The sequence below is a fragment of the Eurytemora carolleeae genome, unplaced genomic scaffold (assembly GCF_000591075.1).
Source record: "Eurytemora carolleeae unplaced genomic scaffold, Eaff_2.0 scaffold58, whole genome shotgun sequence".
Lineage (NCBI taxonomy): Eukaryota > Metazoa > Arthropoda > Copepoda > Calanoida > Temoridae > Eurytemora > Eurytemora carolleeae.
This window is the reverse complement of record NW_019396025.1, coordinates 401109-420982: the sequence shown is the minus strand read 5'-3', so window position 1 is coordinate 420982 and position 19874 is coordinate 401109. Positions and strand designations below refer to the sequence as shown.

The window sequence follows — 19874 nt, the reverse complement described above, 5'->3', positions numbered from 1 at the left end:
TTTGTTTAGGATTAGAAAATAATACAGTTTGAGTCGGGTATTCAATTCTTTTAAAGTGACTTTATAAAGCGTAATTCCAAATGACCCTTCATGCAAAGATGGCAATGCCTGATTTAGAACGGTACCCTTGAAACCTTAATCTATTAAAAATGTGAAGGATATCGTCATATTCTTAACTAGAAAATTGTTTTTACTGTATTTTTTCCGTTGCTTCTTATAAGCAAGATACCGCAAATGAAAATGAATAGTCTAATTTTTCAGACAAAGTTTTCAAGGGTACCGTTGTGAATCGAACATTTCCATCTTTTCATAGAGGGTCACTTGATATTCCTTTGAGCTCTAATAAAAAGCTCTGCTCATTTTTCTTGGAGTGCACTCTCAATACTTTTGGTCAACCCTGTTTATTTATAAATTATCTAAATGTTGCCATAATTCCTAAAGATGATAAAGCAATATGGCGGCAAATAAATGTTTAAATTTTAGTTATTTTCTGCTTTTTTATCGTCATGCTTCGCACAAAGAGTTAGAGAGCAAGGTGTATACACTACAGAGTATCCAAAAAATATAAAATAAACCTATTCTGTATTTATTAATTTTGTTTATTTAATGGTCGAAATGTAGATAGGGAGTGTCAAAATAAAAATATAAATATTTTAATATTTTGATATTCTAATAGTTTTTGGAACACTCTGCCTTTTCAACTTGGTACGTACTCGTTCACCTCTTTGCAGAAATTAAAGAACAAATGCTATAAAAAGCAGGTTTAAATCCGTCAATTCTTTAATTGAGGATTAAATCTGAAAGCATGAAGACAGGTTTAGGTAAAGTCTAGATAGAACTAATCTTTCCTACAGGGTGCCTTACGAAACATAGTTGAGAGACGACTTGAAGGTCGTCTTTGATCTTTGAAATATTTTCAATATTTTCTTCTTGAATTAATAATCACCAAATAACTGGTATTTCCAAAATGTGGTCTTCCATGCGTTGACGAAGATATTAGGTCTTTCATTTTATATTCCGAAAATTTTGGTTTAATATAATAAATTGAAATCTAAACGAAATTTTTAATATCTCCGGTATTATTTAGATATTCTCTCAACTAGCATCATGGGAGGAGATTAATCCAACAATCATTTTTCTAGGATTAGGCCTCCAGGGATCTTTCCACACCCTAGTTCTTGCACTTAATTTTAGTCATTTGCGTTCACCGATTTTTCCGTTTTCATGTTTTTTGTGTTTCCAACATTCAACATTTTTGTGAGGCAATATTTTCGGATTCTGACCTAAGTCGACCCACTGCAGAAACCTTGCCCGTGGTTATTTGATGTCTTTTGAAAAATCGGATCCGAACGGTTCAGCCGTTTCGACATTTATTGGATACAAACAGTAGGAAACAAATAGATTGCCAAACCAAATAAATATATTGAACCTAGAAGTTAAATATCCGGTTTATTTTTTTTAGTTTTTGTTTTTGTTCTTGTCGGAGCAGTTTCGGGATTTCGAGGAAACTTTAGAGATTATTACAGGTTTACAAGTTTTAGAAATACATTTGAAATAATATTAACATCAGGTTTCAAAGATATAGGGATTAAAGAATCAGTGTTTGTGGCAAGTTCGTTTTTTTAAATTATATGCTTAGAGAAATTACACCTTGCCAATTTTAAATCTGGGATGCGGTAAACTGATTTAAACTTTTTCTAAAATCGCAAAAATCGGAATTGGTTAAAAGTGATTTCTATCAATCACAGTGTAGATAATATATTCGGTTCGACATCATCATCAGTTCTATAGGAGAAATTTCACCAATAAAGAAACTGAATTTTTGCCACAAACTAATTCCTATATCTTTGTAGTCAGATGTAGACCTTAGACATTTCAAACTATGAATACTGTTAGATAAAAAAGATAAAGTTTAAAATATGGTTTACATTATCTGGTTGCAAAGGTATAAAAAAGATAAAAAATTTAAGTTTGCTAAAGCTAAAGCTATAAAGCTATAGTTAAAGCTACATGTGAGCTATAGCTGGCCAAACGGCTGGACCAAATTGTCTAACAAATTTTTAAACCCATTGGTACCGCGGGGATAGACTAAACAAATTTAATATTTTTTTTCTCAAAATCGAATTTTTATTTAATTCATTTTTTTATTTAAAGTTAAAAAAAATTCTCTCCGAAATGTTAATTCAACGGGCTGCTAGTAAAATATTATTGCTAAAGCTGAGAAAAAAATATTTTTTTTTTAATTTAGGCAAAAATGTAGCAAGGAATCTTGGGATGATATCTGGAGATCAACAGGAACAGTTCCCAATAAACTCAATCAGGTTTTATACTTTAAACCTTTATTCTATTATACTTTGCTTGTCTGTTTGTGTGTTTGTGACCGATAAACGTCCCAACGGCTTATCCGATCGGGCCAAAAAAAATTTATGTGACCTCATGTTTTCCCTGAGAAGGTTTATTAATAATAATAATGATAATAATAATAATAATAATAATAATAATGATAATAATAATAATGATATTAATAATAGAATGTAACCGTTTTCAATTTTCAATTTTTAAAATTCAATCTGCTTTACAAGAATAAATATTAGATCTTTAAAAAATTCATTATTATTATTATTATTATGCTTTTTTTCAGGTTCCCGATGAGCCTTTATACATGGCAACTGCTACTGGTACCAAGATATTTCCAAACCAAACCCTAGACACAGAACAGGTCAAGGGAACAAAAACAAGGGGGTGCTTGGCTTCGAGGAGAATGTTTGTGCATTATCCACGAATCAGAAATTGAAATATTTAAAATTTTTAAAAAGATTTTTGAACATTTTTTTCCAGCAAAAAATATTCTTTAACAGTATCTTTTTAGTTGTTGAAAAGACCTTACTTCAAGTGGAATGCTGATCCCGATGCGTTGTATACACTACTCATTGAAGATAATGATATCGTTCTTCGGTAGGTGACATCAGTAATAAAAAGTCGGAAATAATTGGAACTGGTAAAATTAGATGTATTGCTTTAGATCGCATTTTCATTCAAAAAAGTCCTTCACGTTTTTTGGTGGATTTTCAAGTTAATTGTTTAGCAAGAATCAGTGCTTTAAAAAGTTAAATTCTCAAGTACGAAAATAGACAATACCTTATAATTCTTGATATATGTATTGTAAAGTTATAATAAAATAAGTATTGTATAGCTGTAATAAAAATTGACTTTTGAAGATTTATTTTTATTTTTAGACCGATCAAGTATGCTCATTGGTTGGTTACAAATATACCAGGTAAACTTTATTTTATTTATTGAAAGTGTCGAGTCATATAATTCGATTCAAGCAAGGTTCTCTCACTCATCCGACCTATAGAGAAAACTGACCCAAGGGGTTTCTTACTGAAGGATTTTACAACAATACGAAGTTTTGATGGCTACATAATATTTTATTTTAAATTTCTCGATAATTAGGTTTGATTTCTTCAGGTCAGTTTACATAGCATCCATTTTAAAGCTTTTTTGTTCACTATAATATCTTATCCATGGGTTTTCTAATAAACCCAGGTTTTTTTATCCCATTTAAGTTACAAAATCTAAAGTACTTTGCTCTATAACTTACAGAGATTAACAAAACTTATTAATAAATCTCCTTCAAACAAATTTATAAATGAAAAAACTCAACTTTTGAAAAATTACACTATTTTTTCAGTTTCTATTAGTTTTAGAGTCATGGCGTTGTAATCTTAATTGTTTTGATTCGGTTAATAATGTAAAAAAAACTTTAAACACTTTTAAACTGTTTTCGGTTGAAGTTTGCTTTTATTAAAGGGAGTGTTCGCGATAAATGAAAGGGGGTAACGTCAAATCGAATTCGATGGTAATCGCTACTAATTTTACTTCTATCTGTTGCGTCAATCAGAAGAAATAAAGTTAAACACGCCTCTATTCCAAAGAGCTTAACAACTTCACAGAGTTACAATATTTCACTCAGATCTTAAATAATTCAATTTAATTCAAAACAAACCATTCAGATATAATAACCTATAATTATCGAATTTATGTCTATGCATTTAAATATAGTTCATATTTCATAATATATTTTATTCAGACGATGTTTTTTTTTGGTCGCTATGTGTCTCTCCCACAAGGAACCCTCTAAAGCATCGAGAGCAGAGACATCTAGCGGCCAAATAATCGTCGTTTAAAGTATATTGTATATGAAGCTAATAGAAAATATTACTAAATAATAACTTCTAAATGCATCGAATTGTATTCGATGATTGTAATATCTGAATGATTAATATCAAATATAATTGAATTATTTACGATCTGAGTGGAACATTGCAACTTTGTGAATTTGTATGGACGCTACGTTCTTCAGTATGAGTCGTGTAGAATATATTCCGTCCTTCAATCTGAATATATTCCGTCCTTCTATCTGAATATATTCCGTCCTTCTATCTGAATATATTCCGTTCTTCTATCTGAATATATTCCATCCTTCTATCTGAATATATTCCATCCTTCTATCTGAATATATTCCGTCCTTCTATCTTCTGAATATATTCCATCCTTCTATCTGAATATATTCCGTTCTTCTATCTGAATATATTCCATCCTTCTATCTGAATATATTCCGTTCTTCTATCTGAATATATCCCGTTCTTCCATCTGAATATATTCCGTCCTTCTATCTGAATATATCCCGTTCTTCCATCTGAATATATTCCGTTCTTCTATCTGAATATATTCCGTTCTTCTATCTGAATATATTCCGTTCTTGCATTATCTGAATACATTGCGTCCTTCTATCTGAATATATTCCGTTCTTCTATCTGAATATATCCCGTCCTTCTATTATATGAGTATATTCCGTCCTTCTATCTGAATATATCCCGTCCTTCTATCTGAATATATCCCGTCCTTCTATCTGAATATATTCCGTTCTTCTATCTGAATATATTCCATCCTTCTATCTGAATATATTCCGTCCTTCTATCTGAATATATTCCGTCCTTCTATCTGAATATATTGTCAGGGTCGAATGTATATGGTGGAGACGAGGTGCTAGAATATATCCCATCCTTCTATCTGAATATACTGGAGAATGGAGAACTAGAAACTAGAGTAACTATTACCAACAGGTACAGTAATATTTGCCTTGCTGTAATTTCAAAGGTCACAAGCCCAGCCAAAATCAATTAATTTTGCCAATTACTTCTTAAATACTAAAGCTAACAACAAGTGCTTTATAGTGTTAAAATGTACATGTAAAGGGCTACAGAAAAAAAATAAACAAAATAAGGCGGTAAACGCTCAACGCGTTGCGATACTTCAAAGTTGACCCTGTCCTAGAAATTGATGAGACTTTTTATAAGCAGGCTGAATCTATGGGGTTGTCAAAGGGACTGAAGGCTTATTTTCAAACGATCCTTGATTTTAAGAGTGGCAAGTCCGATTCACAATGGTATCCTTTGAGCCTCTTCCTGAGTAATATAAAGGAGCTATGTCGTTTTTCTACCATAAAAACTTTTAAGATTCTTACTTTTCCATAAATCGTCTCTCTGTATCAACTTTTAAAGATTAATTGCAATTCCAAAAAATTAATTAATATTATTTATAATGTAGGGTATAACTTGAAACTACGTCCCTATAGTTCCTTTAAGCTATGAACTACAGGGTGTCCCAAAAAACATGGGAATTCAATGACGAATTCGATATCGTCTTTGTTTTGAATTAGCATTGTAATACCTAACTTCAAAAGCCATAATATTATTATGTCTGATAGAGTTTATTTTATGAAAAGGGTAAAAGACTGTAAAGATGTGTCTATAATGTCTCCGCAAGATGAACAGTGAAGACGGACAAGTCTACTCTGTTTGTATATTGTAATTTTCTTGTTTTACTAAGTACAACCGTATGCAGTCAAAACATAAACAAACAAAATGTGAATATAGCAGACGAAACTCTTACAGATTAAAGCTTTCTCAGTAGGTATCACTATACTAAATCAAAGAATTATTTAAAAAGACGATATCGAATTCGTCACTGAATTCCAATGTTTATTGGGACACCCTGTACAATAAAATAAAAAATACCATTTTAGGCATCTTGTACTTGTGTACAAACAGCCGGGGCGGATAAATGTAAGTACTATTTGATAAATTAATTAATTATGATTAAAAAAACTATTTTAACGCAATCAACAAAATTGGGCAATAAAATCAACAGGTCCACAAAATTGGGCAATAAAATCAACAGGTCCACAAAATTGGGCAATAAAATCAACAGGTCCACAAATAATAGAAAGAATAGAATAGAATAGAATAGAATAGAATAAAAAAGAATAAAATAGAATAGAATAGAATAAAATAGAATAGAATAGAATAGAAAAGTTAGAATAGAATAATTGATCATGATGCTTTACAACAGCAGTATGGACTACGGGTTAGTTTATAGAATAGAATAGAATAGAAAAGAATAAGAAAAAAATAGAATAGACAAGATAAAATAGAATAAAAAAGGATAAAATAGAACAGAATAATAATTTTCTAGAGTTTTCTGAGAAATAGTTTTTTAATAGTTTTCTAGAATTCTCTAAATAATAATAATCTAGTATTTTCTTAATATTTCTCAATAATTCTCTTTGTAATAATTTTCTAGAATTCTATAAATAATAATAATCTAGTATTTTCTTCGTAATATTTCTCAATAATTTTCTGAGTAATAATTTTCTAGGATTCTCTGAGTAATAATTTTCTAGAATTCTCTGAGTAATAATTTTCTAGTATTCTCTGAGTAATAATTTTCTAGTTTTCTCTGAGTAATAGTCTAGTATTTCTGAGTAGTAATTGTCTAGTTTTCTCTGAGTAATAATTTTCTAGTATTCTCTGAGTAATAATTGTCTAGTTTTCTCTGAGTAATAATTTTCTTGTATTTTCTGAATAATAATTTTCTAGTATTCTCTGAGTAATTATTTTCTACAGTTAAACCCTAAAAAAAGCCATACATCGAAATTATTAATCAAATGTCGTATTTTTCACTTTCTGATAACGGAATGTTGCAGATATTTAGTTTTTTAATTAAATGATTATATGGAGTTTTTAAAACTGTTCCAGCATATTCATGGCTATTTATTTATTTTCGCAAATACTGAGATTTATGTAAAATAGTAAAAAACCCATTGAAAAATTGTCAAGATGACAATTGATAAACTCTTCCGATGTATTCGTTATTAATGGTTTCACTGTAAGCAATAATATTAATTTTCTAAGCAATAATATTAATTTTCTTAGCAATAACATTCATTTTCTAAGCAATAATATTAATTTTCTTGGCAATAATATTAAATTTTTTAAGCTACAATATTAATTTTCTAAGCAATAATATTCATTTTCTAAGCAATAATATTAATTTTCTATGCAATAATATTCATTTTCTTAGCATTAATATTAATTTTCTAAGTTGATAATGATGTTTATTTTCTTAGTAATAAGTTTCTAGAATTCGCTGAGTAATAATTTTCTAGTATTCTTTAAAGTAATAATTTTTAATCATGATCAAGGTTTCATAGAACTATATTCCGGACTGGATCCAATCACAATGCTTAACATTGTTTACTTGTCAGGGCCCGGTTGCTGGAAACTTTTACAGGGTTGGGTATAGTCCCGGGAATACGGAATATTATATATGCTACTTTTCCGCTTGTTCAGGTATTTATCAATTTAAGAATTTTTAGATTTTTTACCGCCTTTTTGACCAACTTTACAGACCCATGATTCCCCCAACAGCTGGATGGTAAATTCCTTTATTGTAGGACAATTAAGTAAAATAACATCCCGAAGTTTTCGAGAACATATTTTCGGTAAAATTGTGTGAGACTACTTTTCAAGATATTAAAATTTTACAGTCTTTTTACCAACAGAGAAATTAAAATTTGCACTTCACCAAAAGTTCCCTCGACCAATTTTGCTTGCAGAACATCCCAAAATTGGTCTTGGGAATCCTTGGTAAATGAAAATTCCCTTAACTTCCCTGTTGTAAAAAGAAATTTGTTAACCACAGGTTCTCTCGACACACAACTAAGATTTGTTTTGGGACCCTTGGTAAAATAAAATTCTCTTTACTTTCCTGTGAAGTAGGTATAAATAATTATAAATAAAACCATCTTTTTTCAGGTAACACATTCCCAATCCCACTGGCCGGGATTAATGATAAACCGGTATCAGAGTGTTGAATGACAAGGCCCCAGATTTTAAACGACAAAATAGAAGTTTAATTAAATATACACATTATACAATATAGCAGAAGAATCGTTTATTAAATACATATATTTTGACATTCATTTAACAATAAGATATCTTCGCAGAAGTTTGGGTTAACATAAGTCGAGAGATTATTGTATGTTTTTTCTTTACCCTAAAAAGCTGAGTGGGAGGGGAGGGAGGGTTTAGGTGTGATGACAGAGGGATTCAATTGGAGAGGGATATGGCATCTATTCTCTCCTTTCGTAAAAAGGGTAATTTCCTTTTTTGGAATTTATTTGCTGTTATCGCCGATACAAAAAAAATATATGTATATATAATAAAAAATCAACGAACAATAGCAGAACAGGGTTTTGTAAGTTTTATACTTTTTTCATATAGCCGAAACTTCTCAAGTTTTTTCTTTTTAACTTAAATAACTTTAATTGAGGAAATTGAACAATGTCTTTGTCCATCCATCAATCCTCATTGTTGTCTATTTTATTTGAATCTTCTATTTTATGTCAGGGTAACAGTAATTGGTAAACAAACTAAACTAGTTAACCAAGCATTGATAAACTCAGCTTGGTTAATTTATGACATTTAGGTCTTTTTAACTATCTGAAAATATTAAGCTTAGAGATTTCAAGTTTGTCACAAGTTTAGCAAATAAAATTACAACATTTCTGGAGATTCTGAACAACTTAAGGAATATTCTGAACAACTTAAGGAATATTCTGAACGTCATATATATTTACATTGGATCGAAACAACTTTTGAACCAACAATAAACAGACAAAAAACCAAACAATCTCTAAAACATGGTTTTTGTCAACAAATAAATTGTGAGGGCCCCACCATAAGCTTTAAGCCCGTAGCACTCTCTTTGAATTCAATTTTCATCTTTAAGAACTCACTGACTTTAAAGAAAAGTAATTATTGATTTTCAATATTTAGAACACAGAATAATGAATAAATAATACAATTTTAATGCCAAATTTTGAAGTACATTTATTCCATGCAGCGTTAGAGATTTATATATATTATTATTATATATTTATATCACATGTACAGTAAATTAAAGGAAAGGAGGAATCATACAAAAAAAGGTTTTTTCAGGTAAAAAAAAATTCGCTTGTGGCGCGCACCCTACTTATAAATCTAATCTTAAATGTGACACAACATTCCTATCTACGGGCCTGGCGACGCTGTATAAATATTAGATTTTATTTCTTTAACTCTTCTACATCCATTTCCAGGTTGAAGGGACTGTTAACGTAATTTCAACTGTTCACTCTCTTCACAACTATTCCCTTCAAACCTTTGACAGTTTTTTTATCTTAAAATCGATAACTGTCAAAGGGTACCGTTGTGAATCGTTAATGCCGTTTTTAAATTGGGAGGATCACTTGAAATAACGATTACAGTCCCTTTAATATTATTTTTCACCCTCGTTGGTCTTTTCTTTTGTGCACTACTGTTCTTCTAATTCTTTATTTAAGTTATTCATTATATTTCTTCTATTGTAATTCTCCGTTTCTTGATTTCAACACTGTATCTTATTTTGCTCTCCTGGCAGAACAATCTAAAATATTAAGAAATTTATTTTATATTGTGTAAAAATAATCATAAAAAATTCAAATTATGGAATCATTAAAATCATTGATTTATTTTAATGTTCATAGATTTCTTGAAAACCCATCTTTGCCTGGAAACTAAATTTTTCCCACTAAAGTCAACCCAGTCAATTTAGATTCTCTAAACAATGCAAAGAACAGGCAAACAGAGATTGTTAATTTATATTCATAACACAGCTTAACTACTCCTCTTTGCCGGTCACTTTCTTTAAATATTATTTAGATTTAGTAAAAACATGATAAAGCATATGTTACCTAGCTGTTGTATCAGTAAACACTAGACCCCGACCCGACTCTGCTACTTTCTCCTTTATAATAAATTCGTCTCATAAACTTAATCAAAACTGAAATTTGATCAAATTGAACAAACCCGCGCTGGACATGGATTTGCGCACTCAAACAAGAAAGAAAACACTGGTTTACAAAATTCAAAGTTAAGAAGTATACAAATATGGGCCAAATAAATATAATTCAATAAATGGTCTGGAACAAAATTCAACGAAAGTATGACCATTGCTCATATATTAAATAAACTGACTAAAACAGGTATTAAAACAAACGTCTCATAATCATCGCCGTGGTCTTATATGACTCTCAATTTAAAGAGTTGCAATCCAGAATCACAAGGATACACTTAAAGAGTTTTATGCCAGATTCACAATGATACACTTAAAGTTGTATGCCAGATTCACAAGGATACATTTAAAGAGTTCTATGCCAGATTCACAATGATATATTTAAAGAGTTGTATGCCAGATTCACAATGATACACTTAAAGAGTTCTATGCCCGATTCACAACGATACACTTGAAGTTGTATGCTAGAATTCAAAACAAACTAATTAAAATTTTTTATAAAATATAAACTATATACAAATGTGGCTTAAGATAATCGATAATTATAGCTTGTAATATCTGAATGATTTGTTTGAAATTAAATTGATTTTTTTACGTTCTAAGTTGTATGTTGCAATTTTCTCAATTTGTATGGACGCTAAGTTATTCGGTATGAGACGTCTTTAACAATTTTCTTCTTATAGGCGCAACAGATAGAAGTAAGATTAGTAGCGATCAAAAGCGCTTTTTTATCGCATTAAGCCTATAACCCCTTTCATTTTTCGCGAACACTCCCTTTGAAAAGTTGTATGCCAGATTCACAACGATACACTTCAAACTTGTCTGCACAAATGATGGGCTACGTTATTCTTGTTTTTCTGTCTTAAAATTGATCATTTTTAATAGCGGGTTCTAAAAAATGTGACTTTTTATTTCTGCAGCAGAGGCATAGAAGAAAATGAGCAGATCTAACTATTTTTAAGATAAAAAACGACAATATCTTTCTCATTTTTAATCAGATAACGATTAAGGCTAAAATGTCAAGACATAAAACTCTTCAAGTGGAGGATAGAATGAAATTACAAAAAAGGTTAAAAAAGATCAAAGCAACGCTCTTGTAAATACCAAGGAAACACTGGAAAACTTCTTGTTGATCTTTTCTAAAAATCTCTAAAAATAATAAAAAATAAGAGAGATGAATTATCTACCTTTGTTAAATCTAATGACAGAGGTTTGGAAGTATAAGAAAGACTGTCCTCATCATTAGAACTATTTATGGAAATCTAAAAAATATAGCGATTTATATTTTTTTTCAAATATTTATTAGCTTTGAAATTTATTTAAATAAGTAATGACTGTGGCGAACTGAGGGGCAAATTCCTACTCTAAGTAATAGTTATTGGTGTGTAGAAACTTTATGAAAAATTACAGATGCCCGAAGTTGCATCATTTTCACTAATTAAATATTGCTTAAAAAAGAACATTTTTCACATATTTCTCAAACCACAGAAAGCTAATTAGATTTAGATAAGTGTTTTTGACTTTAAACATCGCTTCATTGTTATATGAGTAACTTGCTTTTGTTATTGGTTAGCATGCAAACTGCATGCTACTCATAATGCAACCTGGTGAATTTGAACATTAAAGTTATAGATTTATCAGTCTAAAAATCGCTAGTCTTGGTGTGCACTGTATATTTACATATTTGAATCAAATGCAAAGTTCAATAAAAATCCAAACATTTAAAATGTTTTCGGCCAGCATACATAAAGGAAGCTTAATTTGGTCATACAATTATTTGATAGAATAAAATGTGGGCCAGCATGCCCAATTGCATCAACCTCAACTTTGGCCTTGAAAAGTCATTGACCAAGAAAATATAAATCTATATTTCGGATGATGTTTCAAAACAAAATTAACAGCCTGCATCTAGAGCCTGCCTTATAGAATGCACAATGCACACAGTTCTACTTTTACCTTATAAATGGACTGTTTGATGACAAAAACAAAAGGTTGACATATATCTATTTCTAACGGCTATCATGCAGCATGCTGCATCCCACATGCATGCTGAATGATGAACAGGATGCATGCTGACTAGTACTTTACAAGAAATGGATTTTTTAATACCATACGGGTTACTTCTGGTATTCATTTTGGAAGCATTTACGCACCAATTAATTCTTAAATTTACACTTTGAGCCATGGTGCGACCATAAGCCACAACCGTTTTCCTTTTCATGACTTATTTTCAGCTTATTAGTCTTCCGGGAACCAAGAGCCACAACCGTTCGGACTTCCAAGCTACAAAATTACTTTTTTAAATGGTAAAGGCGGCGTTGCATCTATGACATTGAAGTTTGAATTTAAAACCTTTAAGTCCAATAGGTTCGGGAGATAAAAATCGGAGCCGTCAGAGGTGCCAGATCCTATACATCCAGACTCCGACCGGAGATTTGGAAGATTTGACTTCAGATTCTGTTCATAGGTCATCAAATTAGTGTACATGCGGAAGACGAAGATGTTGTGGCATGGAAGAACGAACGGTTTTGGCTCCTGGCCGTCTCTTTCCGCTCCTAATAGTCCCTTTATCCTTCCCGTTTTTGTTGTTTCTAATTTTTACAAAAGAAATTATCAATACAAAAGATATTATAGAAATAAAAGATTAAATCAGAAATAGTTTTATAATTTAGATCATCTATTTAGACTAACACGTAAAAATAAATTTTGTTCATATAATGGATTAGTATCTTACCTTACAAGTATACTGGTCTAATGGTTCTACCCCCGGGTCCAACTGATACACCCAGATATACCACAATCCTTTGTTACTCCTAGAATACACCCAGATATACATTTATACCACAATCCTTTATTACTCCTAGAATAAACCCAAATATACAGATATACCACAATCCTTTGTTACTCCTAGAATGCACCCAGTTATACAGATATACCACAATCCTTTGTTACTCCTAGAATACACCCAGATATAAAGATATAACACAGTCCTTCGTTACTCCTAGAATACACCAAGATATACCACAACCCTTTGTTACTCCTAGAATACACCCAGATATACAGATATACCGCAATCCTTTGTTACTCCTAGAATACACCCATATAAACAGATATACCACAATCCTTTGTTACTCCTAGAATACACCCATATACACAGATATACCACAGTCCTTTGATACTCCTAGAATACACCCAGATATAAAGATATAACACAGTCCTTCGTAACTCCTAGAATACACCAAGATATACCACAATCCTTAGTTACTCCTAGAATACACCAAGATATACCAGAATCCGTTGTTACCCCTAGAATACACCCAGATATACAGATATAACACAGTCCTTTGTTACTCCTAGAATACACCCAAATATACAGATATAACACAGTCCTTCGTTACTCCTAGAATACACCAAGATATACCACAATCCTTTGTTACTCCTAGAATACACCCAGATATACAGATATACCACAATCCTTTGTTACTCCTAAAATACACCAAGATATACCACAATCCTTTGTTACTCCTAGAATACACCCAGATATACAGATATACCACAATCCTTTGTTACTCCTAGAAAACACCCAGATATACAGATATACCACAATCCTTTGTTAGTCCAAGAAAACACCCAGATATACAGATATACCACAATCCTTTGTTACTCCTAGAATACACCCAAATATACAGATATAACACAATCCTTCGTTACTCCTAGAATACACCAAGATATACCACAATACTTTGTTACTCCTAGAATACACCCAGATATACAGATACACCACAATCCTTTGTTACTCCAAGAAAACATCCAGATATACAGATATAACACAGTCCTTCGTTACTCCTAGAATACACCAAGATATACCACCATACTTTGTTACTCCTAGAAAACACCCAGATATACAGATATACCACAATCCTATGTTACTCATAGAATACACCAAAATATACAGATATAACACAGTCCTTCGTTACTCCTAGAATACACCAAGATATACCACAATACTTTGTTAGTCCTAGAATGCACCCAGATATACATAAATACCACAATCCTTTGTTACTCCTAGAATACACCGAGATATACAGATATACCACAATCCTTTGTTACTCCTAGAAAACACCCAGATATACCACCCAACTTAACTCCATTTAAAAAAAATGGAACCAGAATCAGAAAAACTTTTTCAGTAAGATCTAGAAAAAAAGAAAAGAAAAAAACCTGCAGCATTCTCGGTAGAAATAGTTTCCATCAAAATGCAATTGATCAGAGGTCCACATAATATCCTGAAATCAATCATTGATCAGTCTATCAGAGGTCTAAATTATATCCTAAATTCAATCGTTCACCAGAGGTCCAATTGATCCGAGGTCCACATACTATTCTAAAATCAATCATTAATCAGATCTCCACATATATCCTAAAATCAATCATTGATCAGAGGTCCACTAAATATCCTAAAATCAATCATTTTGATCAGTCTATGAGAGGTCTAAATTATATCCTAAAATCAATCATTCATCAGAGGTCCACAGAATATTAAAAAAATCAATCATCCTAAAATTAATCATTGATCAGTCTTTGAGAGGTCTAAATTATATCCTATCCGCATAATATCCTAAGATCAATAATCGACCATTCTATGAGAGGTCTTAATTATATCCTATCCGCATAATATCCTAAAATCAATAATCGATCAGTCTATGAGAGGTCTAAATTATATCCCATTCGCATAATATCCTAAAATCAATAATCGATCAGTCTATGAGAGGTCTAAATTATATCCTATCCGCATAATATCCTAAAATCAATAATCGATCAGTCTATGAGAGGTCTAAATTATATCCCATCCGCATAATATCCTAAAATCAATAATCAATCAGTCTATGAGAGGTCTAAATTTTATCCCATCCGCATAATATCCTAAAATCAATAATCGATCAGTCTATGAGAGGTCTAAATTATATCCCATCCGCATAATATCCTAAAATCAATAATCGATCAGTCTATGAGAGGTCTAAATTATATCCCATCCGCATAATATTCTAAAATCAATAATCGATCAGTCTATGAGAGGTCTAAATTATATCCCATCCGCATAATAATCTAAAATCAGTAATCGATCAGAGCTCAACATAAAATTATCATACTCAAAAACAAAAAATTAAACTAGAAAAAAAACATTCAAGAGCTATAAGTTTCTTAATTACACAATATTTTTAACATTCTTCCTCTGGCAAAACTTTAGAATTAAGAAAATCACCTTCTGAAAGTCCTCTTCGTTGATTATAAAATGACTACTGTACTCCCCTCCCTCAACTCTGAAACAGAATGGTAAAATATATATATGTCAAGAAGGATAAGTATTTCAATATTTTTAACAGATTTTACTATCTCTTTCCTTGTTTGGTTATAGTACATTTCCTTCCTCAGTACCCTCTACAGTCTACATTTATATAATTGACATAGATCCAAATCAAAAAGGTGAAAAAATAATTCATCCGTGAAAACTATGAAATAACATTTCAGGTGGAAAAGTTTTTTAAAGCCACAATGATTATCGGTTAAAAAAAGTCCAGTTCCAAATCGCTAAAAACTCGGAGATTATGTAGTTCAAGATGTCCTCTGGAACTTTTGGTCTTACCTGACAAAATCTTCTGTTTCATGATCGGAATCTGATGAATAAACGTGTTAAAAAACTTTATGATTTAATCTTGAAAAGCTAAACATAATAATGCACACGGTACTTTACAGGAACGATCCGCATCAATATGGTGGGATCCAAGGTACTCAGTTCAGAATTTTTAAGGAGTTAAAAAAGCTTTCATTAATTAACAAATAGTTTCCTAGATGGTTTAGCATACAGGACAAACTGACACGTTGCTGACACGCCAAATCCACACAACTTACTGAATACAGATAAGTTGTCAATAAAAACAATTAATGATAGATTAATAACAATACAGATAGAACACTAGATGTCGTCTTTTCAAGCCCAAAGTAACGCGCATGCCGCGTTGAATGACAAGACAGATAGATAGCATGCGCTTTGTGCTTCTGCCTCAGGGTTATTGTGAACGAAAAACCCCTAAATCTTGTAAAGACGACATCTAGTGTTCTTTCTGTATTGTTATTAATATAATATACTCTGTAGAATTTCAGCATATGTAAATGCTAATGACAAAATGTAATTAAAAAATGGAAAAGTAAGAAAAATATAGAAATAAATAATAAATTTACAGTTCACTTAGCTATAATGACTGTATTTCGAACAATGAGAATTTAAAAAAAACAATTCAACTTTTGTGTTTTTTACCTATTCTATATTTACACTGAGATTCATGTGCTGGCAACAAATATCGCATCACTTCAATCTAAAAAATTCTTAAATCAAGAAAAGAACTTCAAAGGATGAGACCTTAAAGAGGACCTAAACTTCTTAATTCTGAAGATCTGAAGGTAAATTTTTGTCTTTTGTTTTCAAGATGGTCTTAAAAGATGTGCTTAATGATTTGGCAAAGAAAGCAAACAGTTTAAAGCTGCAGGAATCATCAATTTCAGAAAAAAAGGTTGAGAGATTCCGTACAGTCGAGTCGTTGATACAGTCTCATCCTTTGTGGATATCCCTGCAAACCACCGTAAAACCTGTGGTTGTTGTAATCTGAAGATAACTTGTTAATACTACAAATATTAAATCTACAGATTACCCTCATAACTTTCCTACCAGCTGTATCCGGTACATGTGTGTGTTTTGTTAGCATAGTTCTGTAAAACCTGTGTTGGAACTTTGTTGTAATCTGAAGATAATTTGTTAATCCTACAAATATGAAATCTACTGATTAATCCCCCCCATAGCTTTCCTACCAACTGTATCCGGTACATTTGTATAGAAACACGCTCACCGTACAGTACTATTGTGTACATTACTATACTAGTATACTTCAGCAGATTAGTCAGTGTAGCCGACCATCACTGGAGATGGGTTTAACATGTCCCAGAAAGACTAGTGTCCTGGGCCCTGAGCCCCGAATCCACATGACCGTAGTCCAATAAGAGGCTACACAAGTCCCGAGTCCAGAGGCGAGAGTCAAGAGTCCGATATCCATAGATGCAATTGGTATCCTTACTCTAATTGACCCAAGAAATCGTGCATTAAAAGTATATGTCTTGTTAATTTAATTGCACAATTAAATTATATTCTAATCTTCTTAATCATTCAACTGTAACCTAACTCACTATGAAAATTATTATAGATTGAAACGTTGAAATACATGTTTTATAATGTCTTCCATGCTTACAATTTGCTGTTAATTATCTCTTTTAAACAGGCTGTACATCGCCTTAAATAGATTTTACAACCACAAAACTGCTGACCGAAACAAGACTTTAGTTTGGCAAATTTAAGAAACGAAATAAAGAAAGAGACGTATAGCAACGGGGCATCTCGTCCAATCAAAAGTTCCAAGTTTTAAGTCGGTTCCGATTTTGTCAAATCAAAAGTTGCAAGCTCTAAATCGGTTCCGATTTTGTCCAATCAAAAGTTGCAAGCTCTAAATCGGTTTCGATATCGTCCAATCAAAAGTTGCAAGCTCTAAATCTGTTCCGAATTCGATGTTTACCAAAAATGTAAAATAACAAAATATAAAATAAATAAAATACAAGTTAACAAATTTAACTGAGTTAGAGATGAAAATGTGACTAGAGCTGCGGTGGGCGCCATGAATTTCATCTTGGATATATATTATGTATTAAAGAAAAAGGTAGACCTGACAACCATGATCTGAATATTTACAGCTGGCGGGTAGTTTCTCTAGAACCTTCTCAGATACAAGAGATCTAGAAAATGTATTATTTATTATTGAACGCATTGAATATATCTGAACATAATCATATTATCATTGTTTTCTTTATTCAATTCAATCTAAACTTATACTTTGCTAGTCTGTCTGTCCAATAAACGTCAATACGACTGAACCGATCGGTCTCTAATTTTGTGTGGAACCTCACATGGCCCCAGGAAAGGTTTATAAATGATCAAAATTTCTAAAACTTGCTTCCAACAAAATTTGATTTTCATAAAATGTGAAAATCCACGATTTTTAAAAATAAACTCCGCGAACTTTTTCTTTGGTTTCGTTCAACAATGTATACAATGAGAAAATGTTCCCAATTTAAAGAGAAGATGGGTGCAAAGAGCCCTAAAAGCCTTGTATTCAATATTTCTACATATCCCAATTTTTATCTAGAGAGATTGTAGGCGTAATTTCAAGTGACCCTCATAGCAAAGTCAGAAAAACGACGTTATCTTCCACATTTATTATTCAAGGGTACCGTTGAAAATCGGACAGTGCTCTCTTTGCATGGAGGGTGAAGGCGTACCTTCCCTTTAATTCTACGCTCACCTGATATTGCCTAAAACTTCTCTACACTGTGGGCAGGTTGTAACTTTAGGTTTACATTCTCCACATACAACATGTCCTCTAGAAACCATTCATTTAACAAACAATTATTATAGTTAAAGTTGTTCAACTTTAATGGATGGAGTTGTTCAATGCATGGAGTTGGTTAATGGATGTAGTTGATCAATGGATGGAGTTGATCAATGGATGGAGTTGATCAATGGATGGAGTTGATCAATGGATGGAGTTGATCAATGGATGGAGTTGATCAATAAATGGAGTTGTTCAATGGATGGAGTAGTTCAATGGATGGAGTTGTTCAATGCATGGAGTTTATCAATGGATGGAGTTGATCAATGGATGGAGTTGATCAATGGATGGAGTTGTTCAATGGATGGAGTTTATCAATGGATGGAGTTAATCAATGGATGGAGTTTATCAATGGATGGAGTTAATCAATGGATGGAGTTAATCAATGAATGGAGTTGATCAATGGATAGAGTTAATCAATGGATGGAGTTAATAATGAATTGAGTTGATCAATGGATGGAGTTAACAATGAATGGAGTTGATCAATGGATTGAGTTGATCAATGGTTTCCTAGCACACTGATATATTGGTGTTTCTCTAGGTACACGTAAGCATACCGGGCACTCCAGCAAATCCTAAACAATAAAGACTATTAGAGAAATGTATAAAATATGTCAATTTTAATTTCTTAAATAAAAAATATTGTTATTTTCAATGCTTAGATGAGGAAAATGCGTAAAGGGAATTTTTTCTTTTTTTACTTTGTTTCTAAGAGAGAATTCCTTAAAATAATATTTTCTCACATTTTTAGGAGGGAAGGAGAAATGTTCTTTTATACAGGAATTATCTTTTTTTACATTGAATATTAGAAACTGAGGAAAACTGTATAGTAAATATCCATGAGAAACGCAATATTTTATGAACATAATTTTTTTTTTTAGATTAACTTTGAATTATAAGAACCTTAAGAGTTTCTGCATCTATGAGTGTTGGTCCAGGATCAATATCTTTAGAAGGTTTTAACGTTTCTTCTGCTGGAACCTCCTTTATAAGTATAAATACGTCACAAACAAATTACAAGCACCACTACTGTAAATTCGATTTGGCATAAAATAGTTAAAAATGTTTTGAACAAAATATCAAGTCAAAATATTGCTATTATGACTCAATCCCACCCATGAAAAAGTAGTATTTATGGTTTTCAGGCCCTCCCCCCCCCCCCCC

At 31.6% G+C, this 19874-nt stretch overlaps 2 protein-coding genes and 1 long non-coding RNA gene across 5 annotated transcripts in view; 2 read left to right on the top strand and 1 right to left on the bottom strand.

Moving 5' to 3' along the window:
• The first annotated feature begins 776 nt into the window (after positions 1–776).
• On the top strand, positions 777–6163 carry LOC111710856 (OV-16 antigen-like). The gene is made up of 8 exons (XM_023485063.1): positions 777–821; positions 1463–1526; positions 2249–2321; positions 2642–2719; positions 2870–2955; positions 3237–3277; positions 5024–5129; positions 6092–6163. The coding sequence occupies exons 1-8, from the start codon at positions 806–808 to the stop codon at positions 6144–6146; spliced, it is 519 nt and encodes a 172-aa protein (XP_023340831.1). The 5' UTR covers positions 777–805; the 3' UTR covers positions 6147–6163.
• A 1426-nt stretch (positions 6164–7589) lies between these two features.
• LOC111710803 (uncharacterized) lies at positions 7590–8329 on the top strand. Its single transcript, XR_002767138.1, has 2 exons — positions 7590–7697; positions 8163–8329. It is a non-coding gene; the product is annotated as an uncharacterized LOC111710803 (long non-coding RNA).
• An 890-nt stretch (positions 8330–9219) lies between these two features.
• Positions 9220–19874, bottom strand: part of LOC111710435 (E3 ubiquitin-protein ligase DIS1) — an 11873-nt gene continuing 1218 nt past the window's right edge. For 2 of the 3 annotated variants that reach the window (XM_023484564.1, XM_023484629.1), the window contains exons 3-15: positions 19614–19694; positions 19221–19285; positions 18624–18701; positions 17988–18057; positions 16538–16595; positions 16068–16130; positions 15866–15896; positions 15485–15542; positions 14443–14507; positions 12956–13034; positions 11409–11483; positions 10121–10173; positions 9220–9813 (exon numbers count right to left, since the gene is read on the bottom strand). In XM_023484564.1, coding sequence (XP_023340332.1) covers positions 9738–9813; positions 10121–10173; positions 11409–11483; positions 12956–13034; positions 14443–14507; positions 15485–15542; positions 15866–15896; positions 16068–16130; positions 16538–16595; positions 17988–18057; positions 18624–18701; positions 19221–19285; positions 19614–19694 — 852 coding nt within the window. In that variant the 3' untranslated portion in view covers positions 9220–9737. Of the gene's footprint in view, positions 9814–10120; positions 10174–11408; positions 11484–12955; positions 13035–14224; positions 14334–14442; positions 14508–15484; positions 15543–15865; positions 15897–16067; positions 16131–16537; positions 16596–17987; positions 18058–18623; positions 18702–19220; positions 19286–19613; positions 19695–19874 lie in introns of those variants that run through there. The other variant, XM_023484695.1, reaches the window with a different exon arrangement.